General features: G+C 37.8%; 1 protein-coding gene across 50 annotated transcripts in view; it reads left to right on the top strand.

The window, feature by feature from the left end:
* CEP63 (centrosomal protein 63) overlaps window positions 1–18293 on the top strand; it is a 124668-nt gene that overhangs the window by 41342 nt on the left and 65033 nt on the right. For all 50 annotated transcript variants that reach the window (XR_012430715.1, XR_012430716.1, XR_012430714.1 and 47 more), the window contains 3 exons: window positions 5286–5381; window positions 6211–6333; window positions 10857–10970. Coding sequence is in view for 45 of the 50 variants with exons in the window: in XM_074031083.1 (XP_073887184.1) it covers window positions 5286–5381; window positions 6211–6333; window positions 10857–10970 (333 nt within the window). In the remaining 5 variants the exon portion in view is untranslated. The remainder of the gene's footprint in view (window positions 1–5285; window positions 5382–6210; window positions 6334–10856; window positions 10971–18293) is intronic.

Here is an 18293-nt window from a genome sequence, read left to right on the forward strand (position 1 = left end):
GTCTGTCAGTTCCTGCATTGTTTTATCATGATTCTTAGCTTCCTTGGACTGGGTTTCAATATACTCTTGTAGCTCAATGATCTTTGCTCCTATCCATGCTCTGAATTTTATTTCTGTCATTTTAGCCCTCTTAGCCCAGTTCTGAACCCTTACTGGAGAAGTGATATGGTTGTTTGGAGGAAGGAAGATACTCTGGCTTTTTGAGTTCTTGGAGTTCTTGCACTATTTCTTTCTCATCTTTGTGGGCTTACGTTCCTTCAATCTTTGAAGTTGCTGACCCTTGGATGAGTTTTTTTTTTCTTTTATCATATTTGATGTCCTTGAGAATTTGATTGTAGTATAAGGTGGATTCAGCCAACTGGCTTTGTCTCTGGAAGATTTTAGGGGACCATTGCTCAGCTCCCAACTCCTAGACTATGTGGTGTAACTCTGAGGGGTTTGTATTGGGCCCTAACTTTTTTCTCTGGCTCCTTGAAGTTAGGAATCCACTGCATTGGGGGTTCAGGGTGCTCCTGGACTGCTGGTCACTACACTCCAATGGGTGGTGTCAGCCAAAGCGTTTCATAGTGCGATGACAGTGGGATTCATCCTTGCTTGCATGTGCCGGCAGCAGTGGTAGCAGCAGTGCAGTGGGGGACACACTGGTCAGCTATGGCAGGGTTCTAGTGGGTGCCAGGGTGCTTGCCTCCCTGAAGGTGTTCACCACAGTAGAGGAGGGAACACAGCTGGAAGGTGAGCGGGGGCCCCTGCTGGCAACTGCACAGTGGCACTGGTGGTGGTGGTGGCTTGGGGGCAGGGCACTGGCGGTTGCAGGTCTGTGTGCCTTCTCTGTGTACTGCAAACAGGAGTGGTTGCTCTGTGCAGGGGAGGATCTGCTATTCTCTGTGCCTAGTTTCACTCCTGCGGCAGTGTTGATGCAAGAAAGGGGCACTGGCAGAGGCGAGACTGGCTGGTTTTGTGCCCACCAAGGTTGTGTCTGCAGTGGTGGTCAGTGGGGACATGGGGGATGAACTGCACTCCCGCCACAGCAGTGGCAAGGTGGATACATGTACACTTGCCTGTTGGTGGGGCAAGAAAAGCAAAACCTGCTGGCATAGGCACATGCCAGCAAAGCCATGTGGGGAGTTGCTGTGGGCCCAGAGAAGCTGCAGTATGGGGACAGAATGTACAGGTTGGTGCATAGCCATGGGGGCCACTCCTCTGGAGCTCTCTGCTGGTCAGGCATAGTCTGCTAGCACAGAAGCTATGATGCAGTCCCCCAGGCCACCCAAGGCTGCCCTGTAAGCATGTGTGGCCACACTGGGGCCCTGGGAGAGGCCGCCAGCAGGCCAAGGGGTGTTCAGGTGAGACTGGCCCCATATGATGGGCAAGACCACTCTGCACAGTTCGGGTCCAACAGTTGCCTTAGAGCTAAAGTCTCCTATGGGAGCCAGTTAAGCCTAAGGGGATGGCTATCCCTGGCCATGCCCCACCACCCCACCACAGATACTCCCGCACCAAACTCTCTGGGCTCCATATCAGCTGGCTTGCTGCTCCTATCATTTCTCTAAGTGGCTCACCCTGTCAACTTGAGTGTTCATGGTGGTCAAGGGGTCCCCTCCTGCTAGGGTTCCAGAGGCCCGTGGGAAAAGGGGGTTGCTTCTTGCTAGTTCAGCTCATCTGTTTTTCCAGAGTTGTTTGGGCCAGCAATGAGTCCAGGTGCCTAGTAGTCACCTCGTGTACAGTTCCCAGCTTCCTCCCCCTTCATCTCAGCTTCTGTGTCTTCTCTCCATCCACTCTCAGTGACCGCCTCTGAAGATCTGTTAGGAGCACACCAGTTGTCTCAGTCCCTCATTGGCAGCTTTTCCTCCTGGCTGTGTCTAGTCAGCCATCTTGTCCTCCCCCTGCTTTTTTTTTTTTTTTTTTTTCTCCCTCTTTGTCTTCAATTTTTAAAAACCTTGGTCAAAGAACTATTTAGGCTAAGTTTGAGAACTCCCTAGTCAGTTCCCATGCTGTCAGCGGACCTTATGAAATCATTTAAAGTTTTTATGATTCTGCAGGTGTGTCTTGTCTAACATGTGATAGAGGGCCAAAAGGCCACACTACTGAAAATTTAAGGAAGGGTGTGTGTGTGGGTGCGGGTGTGGTGTTTTGAGGGTTGACTTTTCTCTTGGTTGTGGTATGTTAGGAGTAATGGCTATTACATACTGATGTGCTTGATGTGCTTTGTCTTTACGGGTTATAGCAGTGTAGACACGAGTCTACTTTTGGGATAATCTGTTTCCCTTTTTCTTCTGTCTTTGCTAAAAGCTATTGCTCATTTCTACTGATCATTGTAGTTACCCCTTCTACCTACCATACTTTCTAATTTTGCATCTTCTGGTGGATTGTGGGCTAGGAAATATGAATAGTTAAGACTGTTCAACTTGTTTTAATCAACTTGTTTTAATCAAATAGATGAGTCCTGATGATCTTTATCAAAGCAAAATAGGTAGACTTAGGGTCAGCCTCTTGTCTTTTCTTTTTTAAAATGTTCTTTTCTTACTGGTAAAAGCAGTAGCCATTGGAGAAATTTTAGAAAAGACAAACTATGAAGCAAAAAATAATCATAATACCTTGAATCAGAGTTAATCTGTATTAACATTTGGTGTATTTCCTTTAAGCTATGTAAGTAAACTTCAGTAAAAATCCTTCCCAAAATTGGGATTTTAGTATAGTATACTTTTTATATCCATATGTTTTTTAAGTGGTAAGCATTTTGCATGTTAACTGTTTTAATACAGCTTAATGTTTGCATATTTTATTATGTACTTTCATTCATTATATTCGTTCACAATTTATTTATAAACATTTAGATTTTTTCCAGTTTGTCCAGTTTTTATAAAAGAACAAATCCCTATTGACAATTTCTGTGTTTTTTTTGAGACTGAGTCTCACTCAGGTTGGAGTGCAGTGATGCCGTCTCGGCTCACTGCAACCTCCATCTTCCGGGTTCGAGCGATTCTTGTGCCACAGCCTCCCGAGTGGCTGGGATTTCTGGCACCTGCCACCAGGTCTAGCGAATTTTTTGTATTTTTAGTAGAGATGGGGTTTTGCCGTGTTGGCCAGGCTGGTCTCAAACTCCTGACCTCAAGTGATCTGCCTGCCTTGGCCTCCCAAAGTGCTGGGATTACAGGCATGAGCCAACATGCCCAGTCCCGACAAATTCTTAACATCTACATTTATTTTCTTCTTTTCCTTTTTTGTAGAGACAGGGTCTCACCATGTTGCCCAGGCTGGTCTTGAACTCCTGGGCTCAAGTCATCCTTCTGCCTCTGCCTCCCAAAGTGCTGAAATTATAGATGGGAGCTGCTCTACCTGGCTCTACATTTATTTATTTATTTATTTATTTATTTATTTATTTATTTATTTATTTTGAGATGGAGTCTCGCTGTGTCTCCCACGCCCAGCTAGTTTTTTGTATTTTTAGTAGAGACGGGGTTTCACCATGTTAGCCAGGATAGTCTCGATCTCCTGACCTCGTGATCCACCCGCCTCGGCCTCCCAAAGTGCTGGGATTACAGGCTTGAGCCACCGTGCCCGGCCTACATTTATTTTTTTTTTACATGAATTTCTAAAAGTAGTGTTTACTAAGTCAAGGTTAAGAATATTTATGAGTGTTTTAATATACACTCCCACATTGCTTTCTGGAAGTCATGTGCTTTGTATTTCAACACTTTATGGGTCTTTGATTCCAAATAACTTACCCACACAAGTCTTATTTTATAAGATCTTTCCTAATTTGATAGATGTAAAATGCCGTTGGATGTTTTCCTCTGATTACTAGTGAAATTAAGTCTTTTTTCATGTTTATTGGACATTTATATTTTTGTGGGAATCATTCTTGTCCTTGAGTTATTTTTCTGTTGAGAGCTTAATACTTTTTACAAATTCGTAAGAGTTTTTTGTATACTAAAAGTTAAAAGCCCTTTGATTTTTTGTAAATATTTTTCTGTTTATTTACCTTTTAATTTTGTTAATTGGATTTTTTTAAAATAGAAGTTTTACATGGTTAAATGTATCATTTTAAAATTACTTTTTCATTAGTTTTAAGCTCAGAAAGTTTCCTTTCATCCAGAAATTCAGTTACATCATTCACTTACATCTTTTTTTAAAAAACTAGACTTTTCCATTTTATTGCCTGTATTTACCCATTCTTCCAGTTTGAACTTTAGAATGACTTTTTCAAGTTCTCTTACAAAAATAAATTCCACTATAATTTTTTATTGGAATTGCATTAACTCCTCATTCTTATAAGTAGTTTATTTCTAGTACTTTTAAGAAACTTACTGTTCTAGATGGTGTTTATTTACTCCCTCCTGTTCCCTGTTTTCCCTCTCCCTTCCTACTTATCAGTCGATGAAATTCTAGCTGGTTATTAAAAGAATTACTTCTGGATACTTGTGGAGGTGAAGGCTTGGCAGAAAATAGATGTCTTTGGTATCAAATCATTGAAAAGTGGGTTAGGATAACTTCCTTACCATGGTTGGTGGAACTTGTTTCTCTGAAGTTGGGCAAATGGTAAAGCAGGCACAGGCCTCGTTTTTTTTCCCTGTCTGACATTACTATTCTGTACTTTATTGTAGAGAAATTATTCTTAAAGTCTTCTAGATTTTTTATGAAGTATTGTTGGTTTCCAGGGCTCTCAAAACTTTATATTTCTTATTTTCATGAGATTTTTTTTTTATGAAAAGGGTTGAGTAGAATAATCAGACAGAGAGAGACAGTTTCGGCTGGGTGCGCTGGCTCACACCTGTAATCCCAGCACTTTGGGAGGCCGAGGCAGGTGGATCACGAGGTCAGGAGTTCAAGACCAGCCTGGCCAAGATGGGGAAACCCCGTCTCTACTAAAAATACAAAAATGTGCCAGGTGTGGTGGCATGCACCTGTAATCCCAGCTACTCGGGAGACTGAGACAGAGAATTGTTTAAACTTGGGAGGCAGAGGTTGCAGTGAGCCGAGATTGTGCTACCGCACTCCAGCCTGGGTGACAGAGCGAGACTCCATCTCAAAAAGAACAAAAAATAAAGAAAGAGTTTTCATCTAAACCTAGAAATTCTAAAAACTAGTTGTTTGTTTACTATTTTTTGGCAATGTTAAGAATTATTAAATAACTAGGTATTTGACTTCTTAAGAAGTGGGGTAACCATATATATGCATTTGAGAACTTGAATTTACAAATAAATACAGAGATTATTTTATATTTTTATACCTCAGGGATGTTGTTTCAATGCTAATGAAAAATACTACCACTTTTTTGCTTTTAGGTTGGAATGTTGCATCAGCAGGTAGAAGAACATGAAAAAATCAAGCAAGAGATGACCATGGAGTATAAGCAGGAGTTGAAGAAACTACATGAAGAAGTGAGATTTTAGTTTTGTTAAATGTCGTATATGTAGTTCTCTCTCTTTCACCCTTGAGAACTTTGTTAACGAAAGCCACTTTCTACTTTGTGAAGTGGGAAATATATAGTGCATGGAAGATACAGGAGTGGGAATCCATTTCTCTGTTCTTTCATCCAGGTAAAGAGGTTTGCCTAATTGTAGGTTTGATGCTACCTAGAAGAGATGCTAAAATATGTTTCTTGGTTGAGTACCTGAAAGAAGTTAGGGCTGTTTTTGTGTAATACTGTGAAATACTTGATACCAAAAATTACATTTAATATTTTAATTTTTATCAGTTACTAGATTATAAACAATGGAGGATCCAAAATTTAAGAAGCATTTTGGGATAAATAAGTAAGAAAATTCTGTCCATTAACTCAATTTTATTCTTCAGATTTGGAAAAAACTGCTTTTATTCTGATTTAATTGCAAAGTATTCTTCTCCTGCATCCTAAATATCAGTGCTCTGCAAGAGCATAGCTTTGAGAATCACAGACCTGGAGGAAAGAAAAAGAGTTTTAATTTGCTGCTTTTATTGTGGGGCTAGGTGGTAGGGTCTTTAAGTGCAAGGCTATTGTAATCAAAAACTTTTGTTTAAAATTTTTAAAAAATTTTTTCTTTGAATGTATTTCTTTACTAATGTTTGTTTTACATATTTTTTAGTTTCCTTTTGTGTTTTAGTTTGGAAATCTAACATGTTCTCAGTAATACTGGTTAGCACTGCTCTTGTTTTCATAATACAAATTTTTCTCACCAGTACTCTTTTCAAATTCTTAAACTTTAAGTATAGAAATAACTGTTTCTACAGTTAGGCATACTGAAGAGAAGCTACGAAAAGCTTCAGAAAAAGCAAATGAGGGAATTCAGAGGAAATACCAAAAATCACAGGGAAGATCGGTCTGAAATTGAGAGGTTAACTGCAAAAATAGAGGTATGTTCATAGTAATAATTTGTTCATAGTGATTGTCAGCCTTCATGTAGGAAAATGCTGTTTCTAATGGCACTATTTTCTTTTTTTTTTTTTTAATGGCACTATTTTCTGAAACCAATTTTCTACCATCTTTAGGACTGCCACTAAGCTATTTCAAAGGTGAGAGGGTGATCCACCATACATCCTATCATCATCTGGTTCCCTATGGTTAACAGGATTACTGGCCATCAATAATTCTCAACAGGGCACTACCACCCTTGGGGAGCATTTGCAAATGTATGGAGGCCTTTTTTTTTTTTTTTTGGTTGTCAAAATGACTGAGCATAATAAAACTGGCATTTAGGGGACAGGGACCAGGGATACTAAATATGCCTAAGATTGTTCCACACAGGAAGGATTATTGTACCTCAAATGCCAGTATCTCTCCCATTGGGAAACATTGACCACTAGTTACAGACAGTCCTCTGTGGGCATTGTTTTTGTCTTATATATCATTGTATCTCAAGCACCTAATAAAGTGGGGGCTTAGTAAATGTGGAAAGTACATAGCACTTTTTGTACAAAGTAATCTCTGTATCAGATTATTCTCAATTCCCATTTAGATGTAGTAAGGCATTCACTTCCTTCTCTGCTGACTTTGTTTTTATTAAGACTGAATAACTCCATGATTGTTGTATATATTGAGAACTTAAGGGGAGGTGGTGAGCTAATAGTACCAAGAGTAGATGAAGGAGCAGCACAAAGTTGTCACTCTCTTCCTTTGTCCTTGCCATTAGTTTTTCAGTGGACATAAGAATTCCCAGGGTGCTTTTAGGCTCTCAGAAATGGTGATCCAGCAGTATGGCATAGGACCTAGGATGGCATAGGACCTACAATCTGCATTGTATCCAGCTCCCCTAGCTTATTCTGATTTGAGAAACATTGTTCAACATCTTTGTGTGATCACTTATAAGTTTTTACTCTCAGTGACTTGTCACCCACAAATGCCAGTATATTATTGTTACTTAAAATTATAATTTCTGTGTTTAATATTCCTTTATATCTCAAATTTTTTTTTACATTTGAAGAGCTTAGAATCAGAAGACTGCAGATACTGCTTCCCTTCCACCCTTTTCAGCAATACCTTTTCCCCCCAAACCCTATATCCTTCTTGCTTCACATTGCCACTTCCTGACTATTTTCTTTCCTTGCTACCTCAAAAACCCCATCTTTGATTTTCATGTTACCAGCCTATGCTGCCAGCCAATGTACATAACAACCAAAGTAGTCATCTTCTGATCTCTGGGTTATTTCCTTGGCTCATTGATTTCAGCACCCAGCTCACTATCAGTTCTCTCCAACATTACTCTTACCATAACTTTGAGGATCTCAGGATCTGGAGGGATGATGCTTATAATACTCTGACCTTATAGTTTCTTGTCTTTCTTTCCTCCATAGATGGTTTGATTATGTCTCTGTCTCATCTACTTATTCCCATTGCCATTCCTCAGCTCTTGTCATTACCAATATATGCCACCCCTCTAGAATCTCATTTTCAAGCATTTAATTATCAGACTACCAATCCCTATCTTTTCAGCTAACTCTCTCTAGTCCTTTGCCTCTCAGTAATCATTATCCATCCCTTAAAATGATTGAATTCTGCCGCCTTTTTACTGCTCCATTATCTACTTAGTGTTCTCACTTATTGGTCTTTAGCCAGCTTTTAAATTCTGTGATTACATTTTTAACTTTCCCTTTCATCTCGTGTGCTCCTCTCTTGCTTCCTCATATTTGCTTGGCAGAATCACAGATCTGCTTAAGTCCACCTTTCTGCCCACTCTCTACCTGTCATGTATCGCTGAACATGGCTGGAGAAAACCCTAACTATACTGTCTGATCTCACTTTAAATTCATGGTCCCTAACCTCAAATGGGTCCTAATGCTACCTGGAATCGTACTGTATTTCCTCTCATCTCCTACTTTCCACAATGAGTATTTCAGACTTCTGCTTTTCTCCTCAAACTCTCAACACCTATCCCCACATCCTCACCTTTGGGTTATATCTTTATAACCCAAAGATATATAGACTTCCAGCTCTGTGTATAGACTTCCAGCTCTGTGTCCACCCACCTATCTGCATCTGTGCCCATGTACCCTGCCTTCTTTCCTGGAGGAACTACCCATGCCCTCCCCCTTTTCTACCCAAGGCATTACTCTAGTAGTTCAACTTCTCTTTTCTGCACCATTAATTTTTTCTCTCTACTGGATATTTTTTACCAGCATCCAAATTTCCTTCCTCTTAAATATCCCCTCTTGACCTGTCTCTTCCTCCTCTGCCCCATTTTATTTCTTTCATTTTATAACTAAAAAATTACCTCTGTTATCTATACTTGTCTCCAGTTCCTCTTGTCTCATTTTTCTTATACCCACTCAAGGCTTTTGTCCCCTCACACTGCAGAAGCTGTTCACATAGAGGTCACCAGTGACTTACACATTCCCAGAGCCTGTGGGCTGGTCCTCATCTTCCTCATCCTACCTACAGCTTTGTAGGAGAGCTGGTCTCTCCCACCTCCTTACCCTCTTTCTTGACTTGGCTTGAGAAAAACCACATTTCTCTCATTTTTCTCCTTGTTCATCACTCCTCAGTCTCCGTTACTCCTTAACCTAGGATCATGTCATTGGACCTTTCCTTTTTTTTTTTTCCTGTCTACGCTCACTCCCCTATTGGTCCCATTGAATTTCATAGCTTTAACACTGTGTATATGTTGACAATTCAAAATTTATATATCTAGCCGAGACCTTGCCTCTTCATGACAGAATAACTTTCAACTGCCTGTTTCCTATCTCCACTATGATGTGTGAAATGTGTCAGACTTAACATGTCCAAGCTAAAGGTCCTGTCTTTCTCTTCCTCATCTCCCCAACACTGATTCATGTTTTAGTTGATAGCAACTCAGTTTGCTCGACCTAAAAACCTCGGAGTCATCTTAGACTTCTCTTTTCTCAGCACAATAGCCAGAATGATTCTGCTGTAATGTAAATCAAATTATATCACTTCCTATACAAAAACCTTCCAGCAGCTTCAGGAAGGGGATCATCACACACCAGGTCCTATTGTGGGGAGCAGGGGGAGGAGAGATAGCATTAGGAGATATACCTAATGTAAATGATGAATTAATGGGTGCAGCACACCAACATGGCACATGTATACATATGTAACAAACCTGCACGTTGTGCACATGTTCCTTAGAACTTAAAGTATTAAAAAGAAAAAAAACCTAAGTTATCCTAATGGCCTACGTGGTCTCATTCTCATACCTTGTCTTCTCCTATTTTCGCTTTCATTCACTTTGTTCCAGCCACTCTAGTCTCCTTTCTCACCCTTAAACACACCAGGATGCTCTTATTTCAAGGCTGTTCTTTCCACCCAGAATATTGTAACTTCACCCTCATCTCCCTAAGTGTTTACTTAAATGTTTTTCACTCAGTCTGGCCATCCCTTTTAAAAATTACAACCCCAACTCTGAAGACTTCATGCTCTGTTTTCTCCAAATCATGTATTACCGTCTGCTATACCATACAAGAAATGTGTCATCTGTTGCCCCCAGTTGAGTGGGACTAGGGTTTTTGTTTGTTTTGTTAAGTATTGTATCCCTGACACCAAAAGCAGTACCTGGCATATATAGTAGAATGATTGAATGAATGAATGAATGAATGAATGAATGAATGAATGAATATCAGAAATTTGGTTAACAACAGTTATCTTAAGGAGCCTGAGACTTCTGGAGTTGAGGATCCTGGAAGACAGTGATAGAAAGATTGAGTTTCCTTTCCCTTTAATTTGCCCCATTTTCATAAATATTGAAATCATTTTCTTGATCATGCAATTTGATGTTACTATTGATCCATCATTAATTTTGAACTGTTCGGCTTTGGGTTACAAATATCTGTTAAAATTTAGTACAGATTTTCTTTGTTATTCAAGCCTTTGCAGTTCCTCTGTTGAGATAATAAAAATTTGGACATCAAAGGATATTGTATTGTCTGAATCTACTTGGTTCTTGAGTTTTAGATACTGAGAAGTAAGATTTGGGTTACCAAAGGACTTATCTGAAAATTTAATCTGTTCAATTCCTGGGTCTGGATATCAAGAATTTGGATAGCGAGGGATATCTGTAATCATACTTTAAAATTTTAGTTATCTTAGCGTCAGTTTTCTGAAAATTCACTAGAAAATTATAACAACCCTTAGGTGGCAGCAAATCAATGAAAAACATCTGAATCCAGTGCTTAGCATCTGCGTTTCATACTCCTCACCATTAGGGTGTTAAATTTAGAAAGACAGATATCCAGAGGCACAGTATGTGAGGAATTTAGTGTTACTCTCTAGCTCTGTTAGCTAAGTGAGTAATGGGTCTCCTGCTGTGGAGAAAGGTGCGAGCGTACCCAGGGACATGGGGAGAAATTAAAGTAAAAGGGAGTCTGGGAAGTAGTGACAGTGAGGAGAAGCACTCAGAAATTAAGTACTCTAATTGCTTCCTCAGGAATTCCGTCAGAAATCGCTGGACTGGGAGAAGCAACGCTTGATTTATCAGCAACAGGTATCTTCACTGGAGGCACAAAGGAAGGCTCTGGCTGAACAATCAGAGATAATTCAGGTAGGCCTAAGACTTTTTAAAATAATGAGAAGCAGATAGGTTTTGATCAAGTTTGAACTACCTTAATGCAGTGTCCTGGTACCATTTAGCCTCTTTCAGCTTCTCTCCACGAACCCTGCTCTCTTTCTTGTTTAGGTAGCCTCTCCTCCTCAGCATCTAGACCCAGCTCCTCCTTCCCTCCTGCCCTCACACATGCGTGTATTCACTCTCCTGTCCAGGCTCATGTCTTTGTGCCGGCTTGCCGCTTTGCCTCCTTGCTTGTTTCTGACTTGCTCACCCACTCTCTGTCATTGTCTTGCTTACTGAGGCTCTATGCTTGCATCCATGTTCACTGTCCTCATCTTGGTCCCTGGCTTTGTCGCCCTCTCTTCCTCTCCTCTCTTTCTTCCTTACCACAATCCCATTCCTCCCTCTGTCTCCTTTTCCATGTCTTTCTGTCTCTTGTTAGGTCCCTCAGCTCTACTATAGTCCGTGCCTTGCACCATCCCTATGGTCACTGGGGTGTCTTGGCCGAGGTGCCTCAGCTGGGGAGCTTCAGTTTGTTTGCCCGTGCGGACAGATGTGGAGAGAGTCACATGGCAATGGTGTGCACACTAACTAAAAGTGGTGTCTTTGTGGTAACAAAAATACTTATTTTAGAACACTGATAGAAACTTTTCTCTTAATGGCTTAAGCAAAACCAAAAACCAGACACCTACTTTAGGAATATGTCTTGTAAGAACCTATTCAGCTCATTCCTTTTTCAGTTAGAATCAAGAACATAAAGGAAACTAAAAAAAGTTGCGATCATCTGTTATGTGCTAGACATTGACCCAGTGCTTCTAGACAATTTTTGTGTGTGTTCTCTGTTTAATATTATGATAATCTGTCAAGGTTGGTAGTTATCTTAGTTTTATAGAATGAGGCAACAGACTGGGTAAGTTGAAATAGCTAGAAGGGAGGTTTTTTTGTTTTTTGCTTTTTTTGGCTTTTTGGATTTTTTAAAATAATCTGCATTTATATGCTGTTTTAAGTCTCAATAATGCATTAACTTTTTGTTCGTCTCCCTGAAATATCGCTGTCTGATAAACTACCGACAGTGGCTCTGCTGTGAGTAACTTCATTCAAAATGATAGGAAAAGTTCACAACAACTGCAAGGAAGAAATTTATTTTTTAGGCCACAGCAAGCTACGCAGCCAGACAGACCAGTGAAATCATGAGATGTCTAGACCAGTTTTTTTATTTGAATGCCAAAGCACTATACAGACCTAATAACTATAAGGTATTGTTTTATATATAATACATGTTTTTTTTTTCTTAACAACAACAAAAAAATTTGTTGGTTTTCGTGAGATGAGGTCTCGCTACATGGCTCAGGCTGATCTGAAATTCCTGGGCTCCAGCTATCCTCCCACCTTGGCCTCCTAAGTGCTAGGATTACAGGTGTGAGCTACCACACTTGACCAAGATATTGTTATATTCTAGTTGTAGGGTTCAGATTGACAAAAAAACAAATTGAGTCTTAATTTTTACAGTTCTCAATTGTTTATCCATGGAGTATTATTGATTATAGAGTCTCTTTTCACATTACTGTTATTCTATTCCAAATTACTGTTGTGATTATTGACTCTACATGATAAAAACTTCATTGTTAGCAAAAATGGGATTTTTACTTACTGTAATTCAGCTACGGCTAGAGTAAGAAGTCTTTCAACAGCCAACATTTGTTTTCCTACTAAGGGTGTTTGAATGATTCTTCTGATAGTTTTGTTTAACCTAAAACTATCTGATTGTTTAATAAAAATGTTACCTATAAATGTATTTATCTTTCTCCCTTGGCAAACTAAATAAAATTAAATCTTTCAATGATTCAGTATATACCAGTGCTGTATGGTCATCATTTTTTTAAACGTCTAAATAAACTTATCTATATCCATTAACGAGAATTAATAGTTGTCATCTTGTAAATCTTTATTTTAATTGTGGTAAAATACACATAAAATGTTCCACCTTAACCATTTTTAAATGTATAGTATAGTAGTGTTAACTATATGTACATTGTACAACAGATCTCTAGAACTTTTTTATCTTGTCAAACTGAAACTCTATACCATTCACTACTTCTTATTTTTGGGTGGAATATTACAGAGCAAATCATAGATATCATCTTATTTCCAAACAAGTAAGGACTTAAAAAATAACTACAATATATCAGTATCACATTAATAGAATAATAACTTCTTAATATAACTTAATATCCAGTCTGTTCACATTTCCCCAGTTGTCCAAAAAACTATCTTTTTACAATCGGATGTTTGAGTCAGAATCCTGTCAAGGTTGATAGATTGCATTTGGTTGAAATGTGGGTCACCATTGAACAATAGCAGTGGAAAACCTGGGAGACTAAGTGGATATTAACCTACCCTTCATTTAAAAAAAATCTTTGTATAATTTTTTTCTTGTATGTTTTTAACATCTAAAAGTATAATTCAGAAACAACTTCTCATTCTTTGACATATATTTGCTTGAATTCATTTCTTTTAATAAGCTATTAAAATTACATAATACGTGCTTATTTTAGAAAAATGAGAAAATGCGGATAAAATGAGAAATAAATAAATCACCCATAATTCTACCGTTTAGAGATTTACCATGAATAAAATTTTGGTATAAATTTCTTCTGACTTTGTGTATGCTTACATACAGTGTGCAATACATTCATGTACTTTTGGTAGGAAAAACCTATATGCACTGTGAATGGGAAGGGAGTGGTAGTTGCAAACTTTAAAAAATACTGACAGTAGCAAAGTGTTGATAATTTTTGAAGTTGTGTGATAGGGGTTCATCTTACTCTCTCTATATTTGTGTATGCTTGAAATTTTCCATGAAGTAATAACTTTAAAATATATAGAATGCTTACTATGTGATCAGATACTATGCTAAGCAGCTAAGCACTTCACAGCTTTAAAATTTTTCCTTTTTAAATACGATATGTCAACAAATTTGTAGTCATAATGATTACATAGAAGTCCACCCTATCGTCAAACGTATGATGACATTTGTAACCAGTCCCTTACTGTAGAACGTTTAGTTTTTTACTTTTCACTTTTGTAAATAGTGCTTAGATTAACATCCTTATATAAACATTTAGGAATATTTATTTTCTTAGGAAATGGACCTTGAATTGGATTTGCTGTATAAGAGTACATTCAAATATTTTAATATACATTGCCAAAGTTTTCTCCAATGATGGATTGATAGACTTTCTTTAGTAGTATGTGAGAATATCCATTTCCTCATATTTTCCCTACATTAAGCACTATTATTTCTTTTGACTTTCCCCACTTTTAGGCTTGCCTTTGCTAATCTTATAGGTGAAAAAAAATGATATCATTGTTTTAATATATATTGTAATATGAGTGAGGTTGAGCACTTTTTTCGTCTGTTTATGGCCATCTTCATTTTTCATAAATTATTTGTGTCCTTTATTCGCCTTTCTTTTAGGATTTTTTTTTTTAAATCTTATTTTATTTTCTTTTTTGAGACAGAGTCTCTGTTGTCCGGCCTGGAGTGCAGTGGCCTAATCTTGGCTGACTGCAACCTCTGTCTTGCGGGTTCAAGCAGTTCTCCTGCCTCAGACTCCTGAGTAGCTGGGATTACAGGTGCTCGCCACTACGCTCAGCTAATTTTTGTATTTTCAGTAGAGACGGGGTTTCACCTCGCTGACCAGGCTGGTCTTGAACTCTAGACCTCAAGTGATCTGCCCATCTTGGCCTCCCAAAGTGTTAGCATCACACCCGGCCAGATGTTTATATTTTACTATTCTGAAAGAGCTCTTCATACACTTAAGTATGAAGTATAAGCCCTTTGCTATTATGTTACAGTTGTGTGTGTGTACTCAATTTACCTTAATTTTTTTATGGAAATACAATTGTTTTTTAAACAGTTAATTAGAATTACTTAATTCTATCAATTTTTTCTTCAGCGTTTCTATCTTTGATGTCATACTATAAAGTCTTACCTAAGTCAAATTTCTTCTAATGCTTTATCATTTCTTTTTAATGCATTTTATCTAAAAATTATTTTAGTGTAAAGTATTTGATAGGGATCTAAATTTGTTTTTTAAATGGTTATATAATTTACTGAGTATAACGTTTTCAGGAACAAAATGATTCTAAAATTCATATGGAATGATAAATGAATGATACTAGCCAACTTTTTTTTTTTTTTGAGGTGGATTTTCGCTCTTGTTGCCCAGGCTGGAGTGCAATGGCGCAATCTCGGCTCGCTGCAACCTCTGCCTCCCAGATTCAAACAATCCACCTCCTCAGCATCCCAAGTAGCTAGGATTACAGGCATGCACCACCATGCCCAGCTGATTTTGTGTTTTTAGTAGAGACGGGGTTTTACTATCCTAGTCAGGCTTGTCTCGAACTCGTGACCTCAAGTGATCCACCCGCCTCCCAAAGTGCTGGGATTATAGGTGTGAGCCACCGCGCCTGGCCACCAACAATTTTTAAAAAAGAGTAATGGGGGATGTTTATTCTATCAAATATTAAAATGTATTTTATTTAAAAGTACAGTTGTTAAACTATAATGCTAGATGTAATAACAGAATGGAGGTTATATAGTATAAGAAAAGGATCAGTACAGTCTAAAACCAAGGTCATTTATGTTTAGAAGGCAACAAATTACCTGCTACTTTTTCTCTTGCCTACATAATGCAAAGGAAATGTTTAAGGAAAACTTAGTGAACATTAGGAACATTTGAAAAAAATTAAAATATTAAGCCAACATAAAATATAAAATATTTAGCTGATAAACAGTATGTGAAAAAAGTAGAGGTTGCTCTATATGTTTTCCTTTTGAAATGCTTAGATGAGCTGTAAGATATTCTTCAAGTTAATTTTAAATCCACTGTTAATTATATGTATATAAATGTATTTATAAGTATATATGTTATATTTTTAAAAGCATCCTTTTGCTGTCACAACTTCTGAAGAAAAAAATGACCCTAACTCAAATGTTAATCTGTTGTCTTGGTAGAAATATCAGAGTTAATTGAATTGACTTAGACTTACTGTTTAAAAGTTCGTAGTAGCATAGACACAGCAGTGATAACAGGATCTTAGTGGGAGCTGTGTTGTTAGCAGGCTCTTCAGGCTGCTCTCTAGTGGAAATGCTGCAAGGCTGTGGCCTGCACTGGCGCATTTGGAGTTGACAGTGATGGGGAGCTTAGTAAGGGATTGATGCTTACAGTGGCCGTACCTTTATACTGGATTCTTTGGAAAATAAAAAGCCCTGTTGCTTCATATCACATTGTTCATAGTAATCTCACTATCTGGGAGAGTCCTTTTCTTGAAGCACCAGGAAGTACCTATCACACATCCAGAAGAGGATTTGAATTCAACCCCCAGTCCCCAATTTCTTCTCCACTGTCCTTCACCCTTTAGCTGCCCACACTGGCCATTTGTTTCAGTTTCAATTTCAGTCTCCCTGATGTAAATTGCCTTCTTGATTGCTTCTTTTAACCACCTCTGCTGTGATTTGTATTGTTGAAATAACTCTCTACCCACTCCAATAGAATGCTAAATGTTAGATTAATAAGAGGAATGCCTGTTTCTGGCTCAAAGAATTAGTGGTTACTGCAAAAAAAAAAAAAAAAAAAAAAAGTTTAACAATATGCCAACCTTAAAATACCTCTAAAGCCAGATAATTATCAGAAATAATCATTATTTTATAAGTATTTTAAATAATTATTTTTAGATCACTTGGACTTGGGAAGGGGAACATCACACACCGGGGCCTATCATGGGGAGGGGGGAGGGGGGAGGGATTGCATTGGGAGTTATACCTGATGTAAATGACGAGTTGATGGGTGCTGACGAGTTGATGGGTGCAGCACAGCAACATGGCACAAGTATACATATGTAACAAACCTGCACGTTATGCACATGTACCCTAGAACTTAAAGTATAATAGTAATAAAAAAATTAAAAAAAAATAAAAATAAAAATAAAAATAATACTTTCTTAGTATTGATGAGGTATTCTTGAGATTATTGTAATGCTAATAGATATTGGTGAGTCACATGTAATTTAAAATTTTCTACTAGTCACATTAAAAAGTAAAAAGGTGAAATTAATTTTAATAACTCAATATATCAAATATTACAACAGTTACTTTACATTTTTTAACTGAGTCTTTGAAATCTTTAACTGAATTTGTGTTTTACAGTTAAGAGCACATCTCAATTCAGATTAGCCACAGTTTAGTTGTGCAGTAGCCGCATGTGGGTGACTGCGATGGTAGTGCAACCCTAGTGTATTCTAGGCAATGAAAATTTAGAGTTTGTACTTGAGTTGATTATGTACTTTTCACTATGCTTAAAAAAAACTGTATTTTTGTGTGACCAAAATAGTAAATCAGTGAAAGAAGGTTATGTTCTTCATTCTTCAAAACTGAGAAGTTTTTTAGTATTTAGCAAATCTAGAATCACTGGTTAAAGTATACCTTGGTTTGACTATTAGTTTATTATATCAATACTGAGTTTAAGATCACAGATTTGAGTTGATAGTATTAGGTAACTCTTGCAGTATTAGGAAGATAGTGTTTTGCAATTATGTATTATCTGAGTGCCCATTTGGGCAGTGGGTTTCTAGCTGTGTTTTGCTAAGACCCAGGGCTGCTGTACAGATTAAGGGTAGGACTAAGGGACGTTTCAGCAAGCTGAGCTCTAACCCTTTTCTCCTTCTCACCCTCACCCATTCTCTGCATTTATTTATTCTGCACAGGAAACCTTTCCTCTTTGAAAAAAAAGTTTATATTATATTTAAAAGTTTGGAGACAGTTCCATGCTTAGCAATTGTTCTAGTGAATCTAAACCTAAATGTTGATGTTCTTCCTTTATACCATTGTAGGAATCTGGTTTAAAAAAAAAGGCTCTTTGCACTGAAATCTTGATCAGTAATTTATACAAACAGTATTTGTCTGTCTCTTCACCTCTCTTCTACCCTCTCTCTGGCTTATGGGAAGTTTTTAGCATCTACTTTATTTGACTACAGTATACAGTACAGGATTTGGACCTGTACTGCAAATAATAAAATCTTTAAATCTGCAACAGATAGATTTCCCAGAGATATTTCTACTTGTATTTCTAAAATAAAATTGTGTGCTTTTACCTTTAGAAATATTTAGAATAAGGGAAGTTTACTTCCACAGATTATTTATATTCATCTTCAGTGTGTAGATGAAGTACCAGCCAGGATGCTGGATTAAAACTTGTAAATACTAAAAAGTTTGGAGCTAAAACCCAATATTGCTGGAATGCATAGTCTAAAACA

This window comes from Macaca fascicularis, chromosome 2 (genome assembly GCF_037993035.2).
Source record: "Macaca fascicularis isolate 582-1 chromosome 2, T2T-MFA8v1.1".
In the NCBI taxonomy this organism is placed as follows: domain Eukaryota; kingdom Metazoa; phylum Chordata; class Mammalia; order Primates; family Cercopithecidae; genus Macaca; species Macaca fascicularis.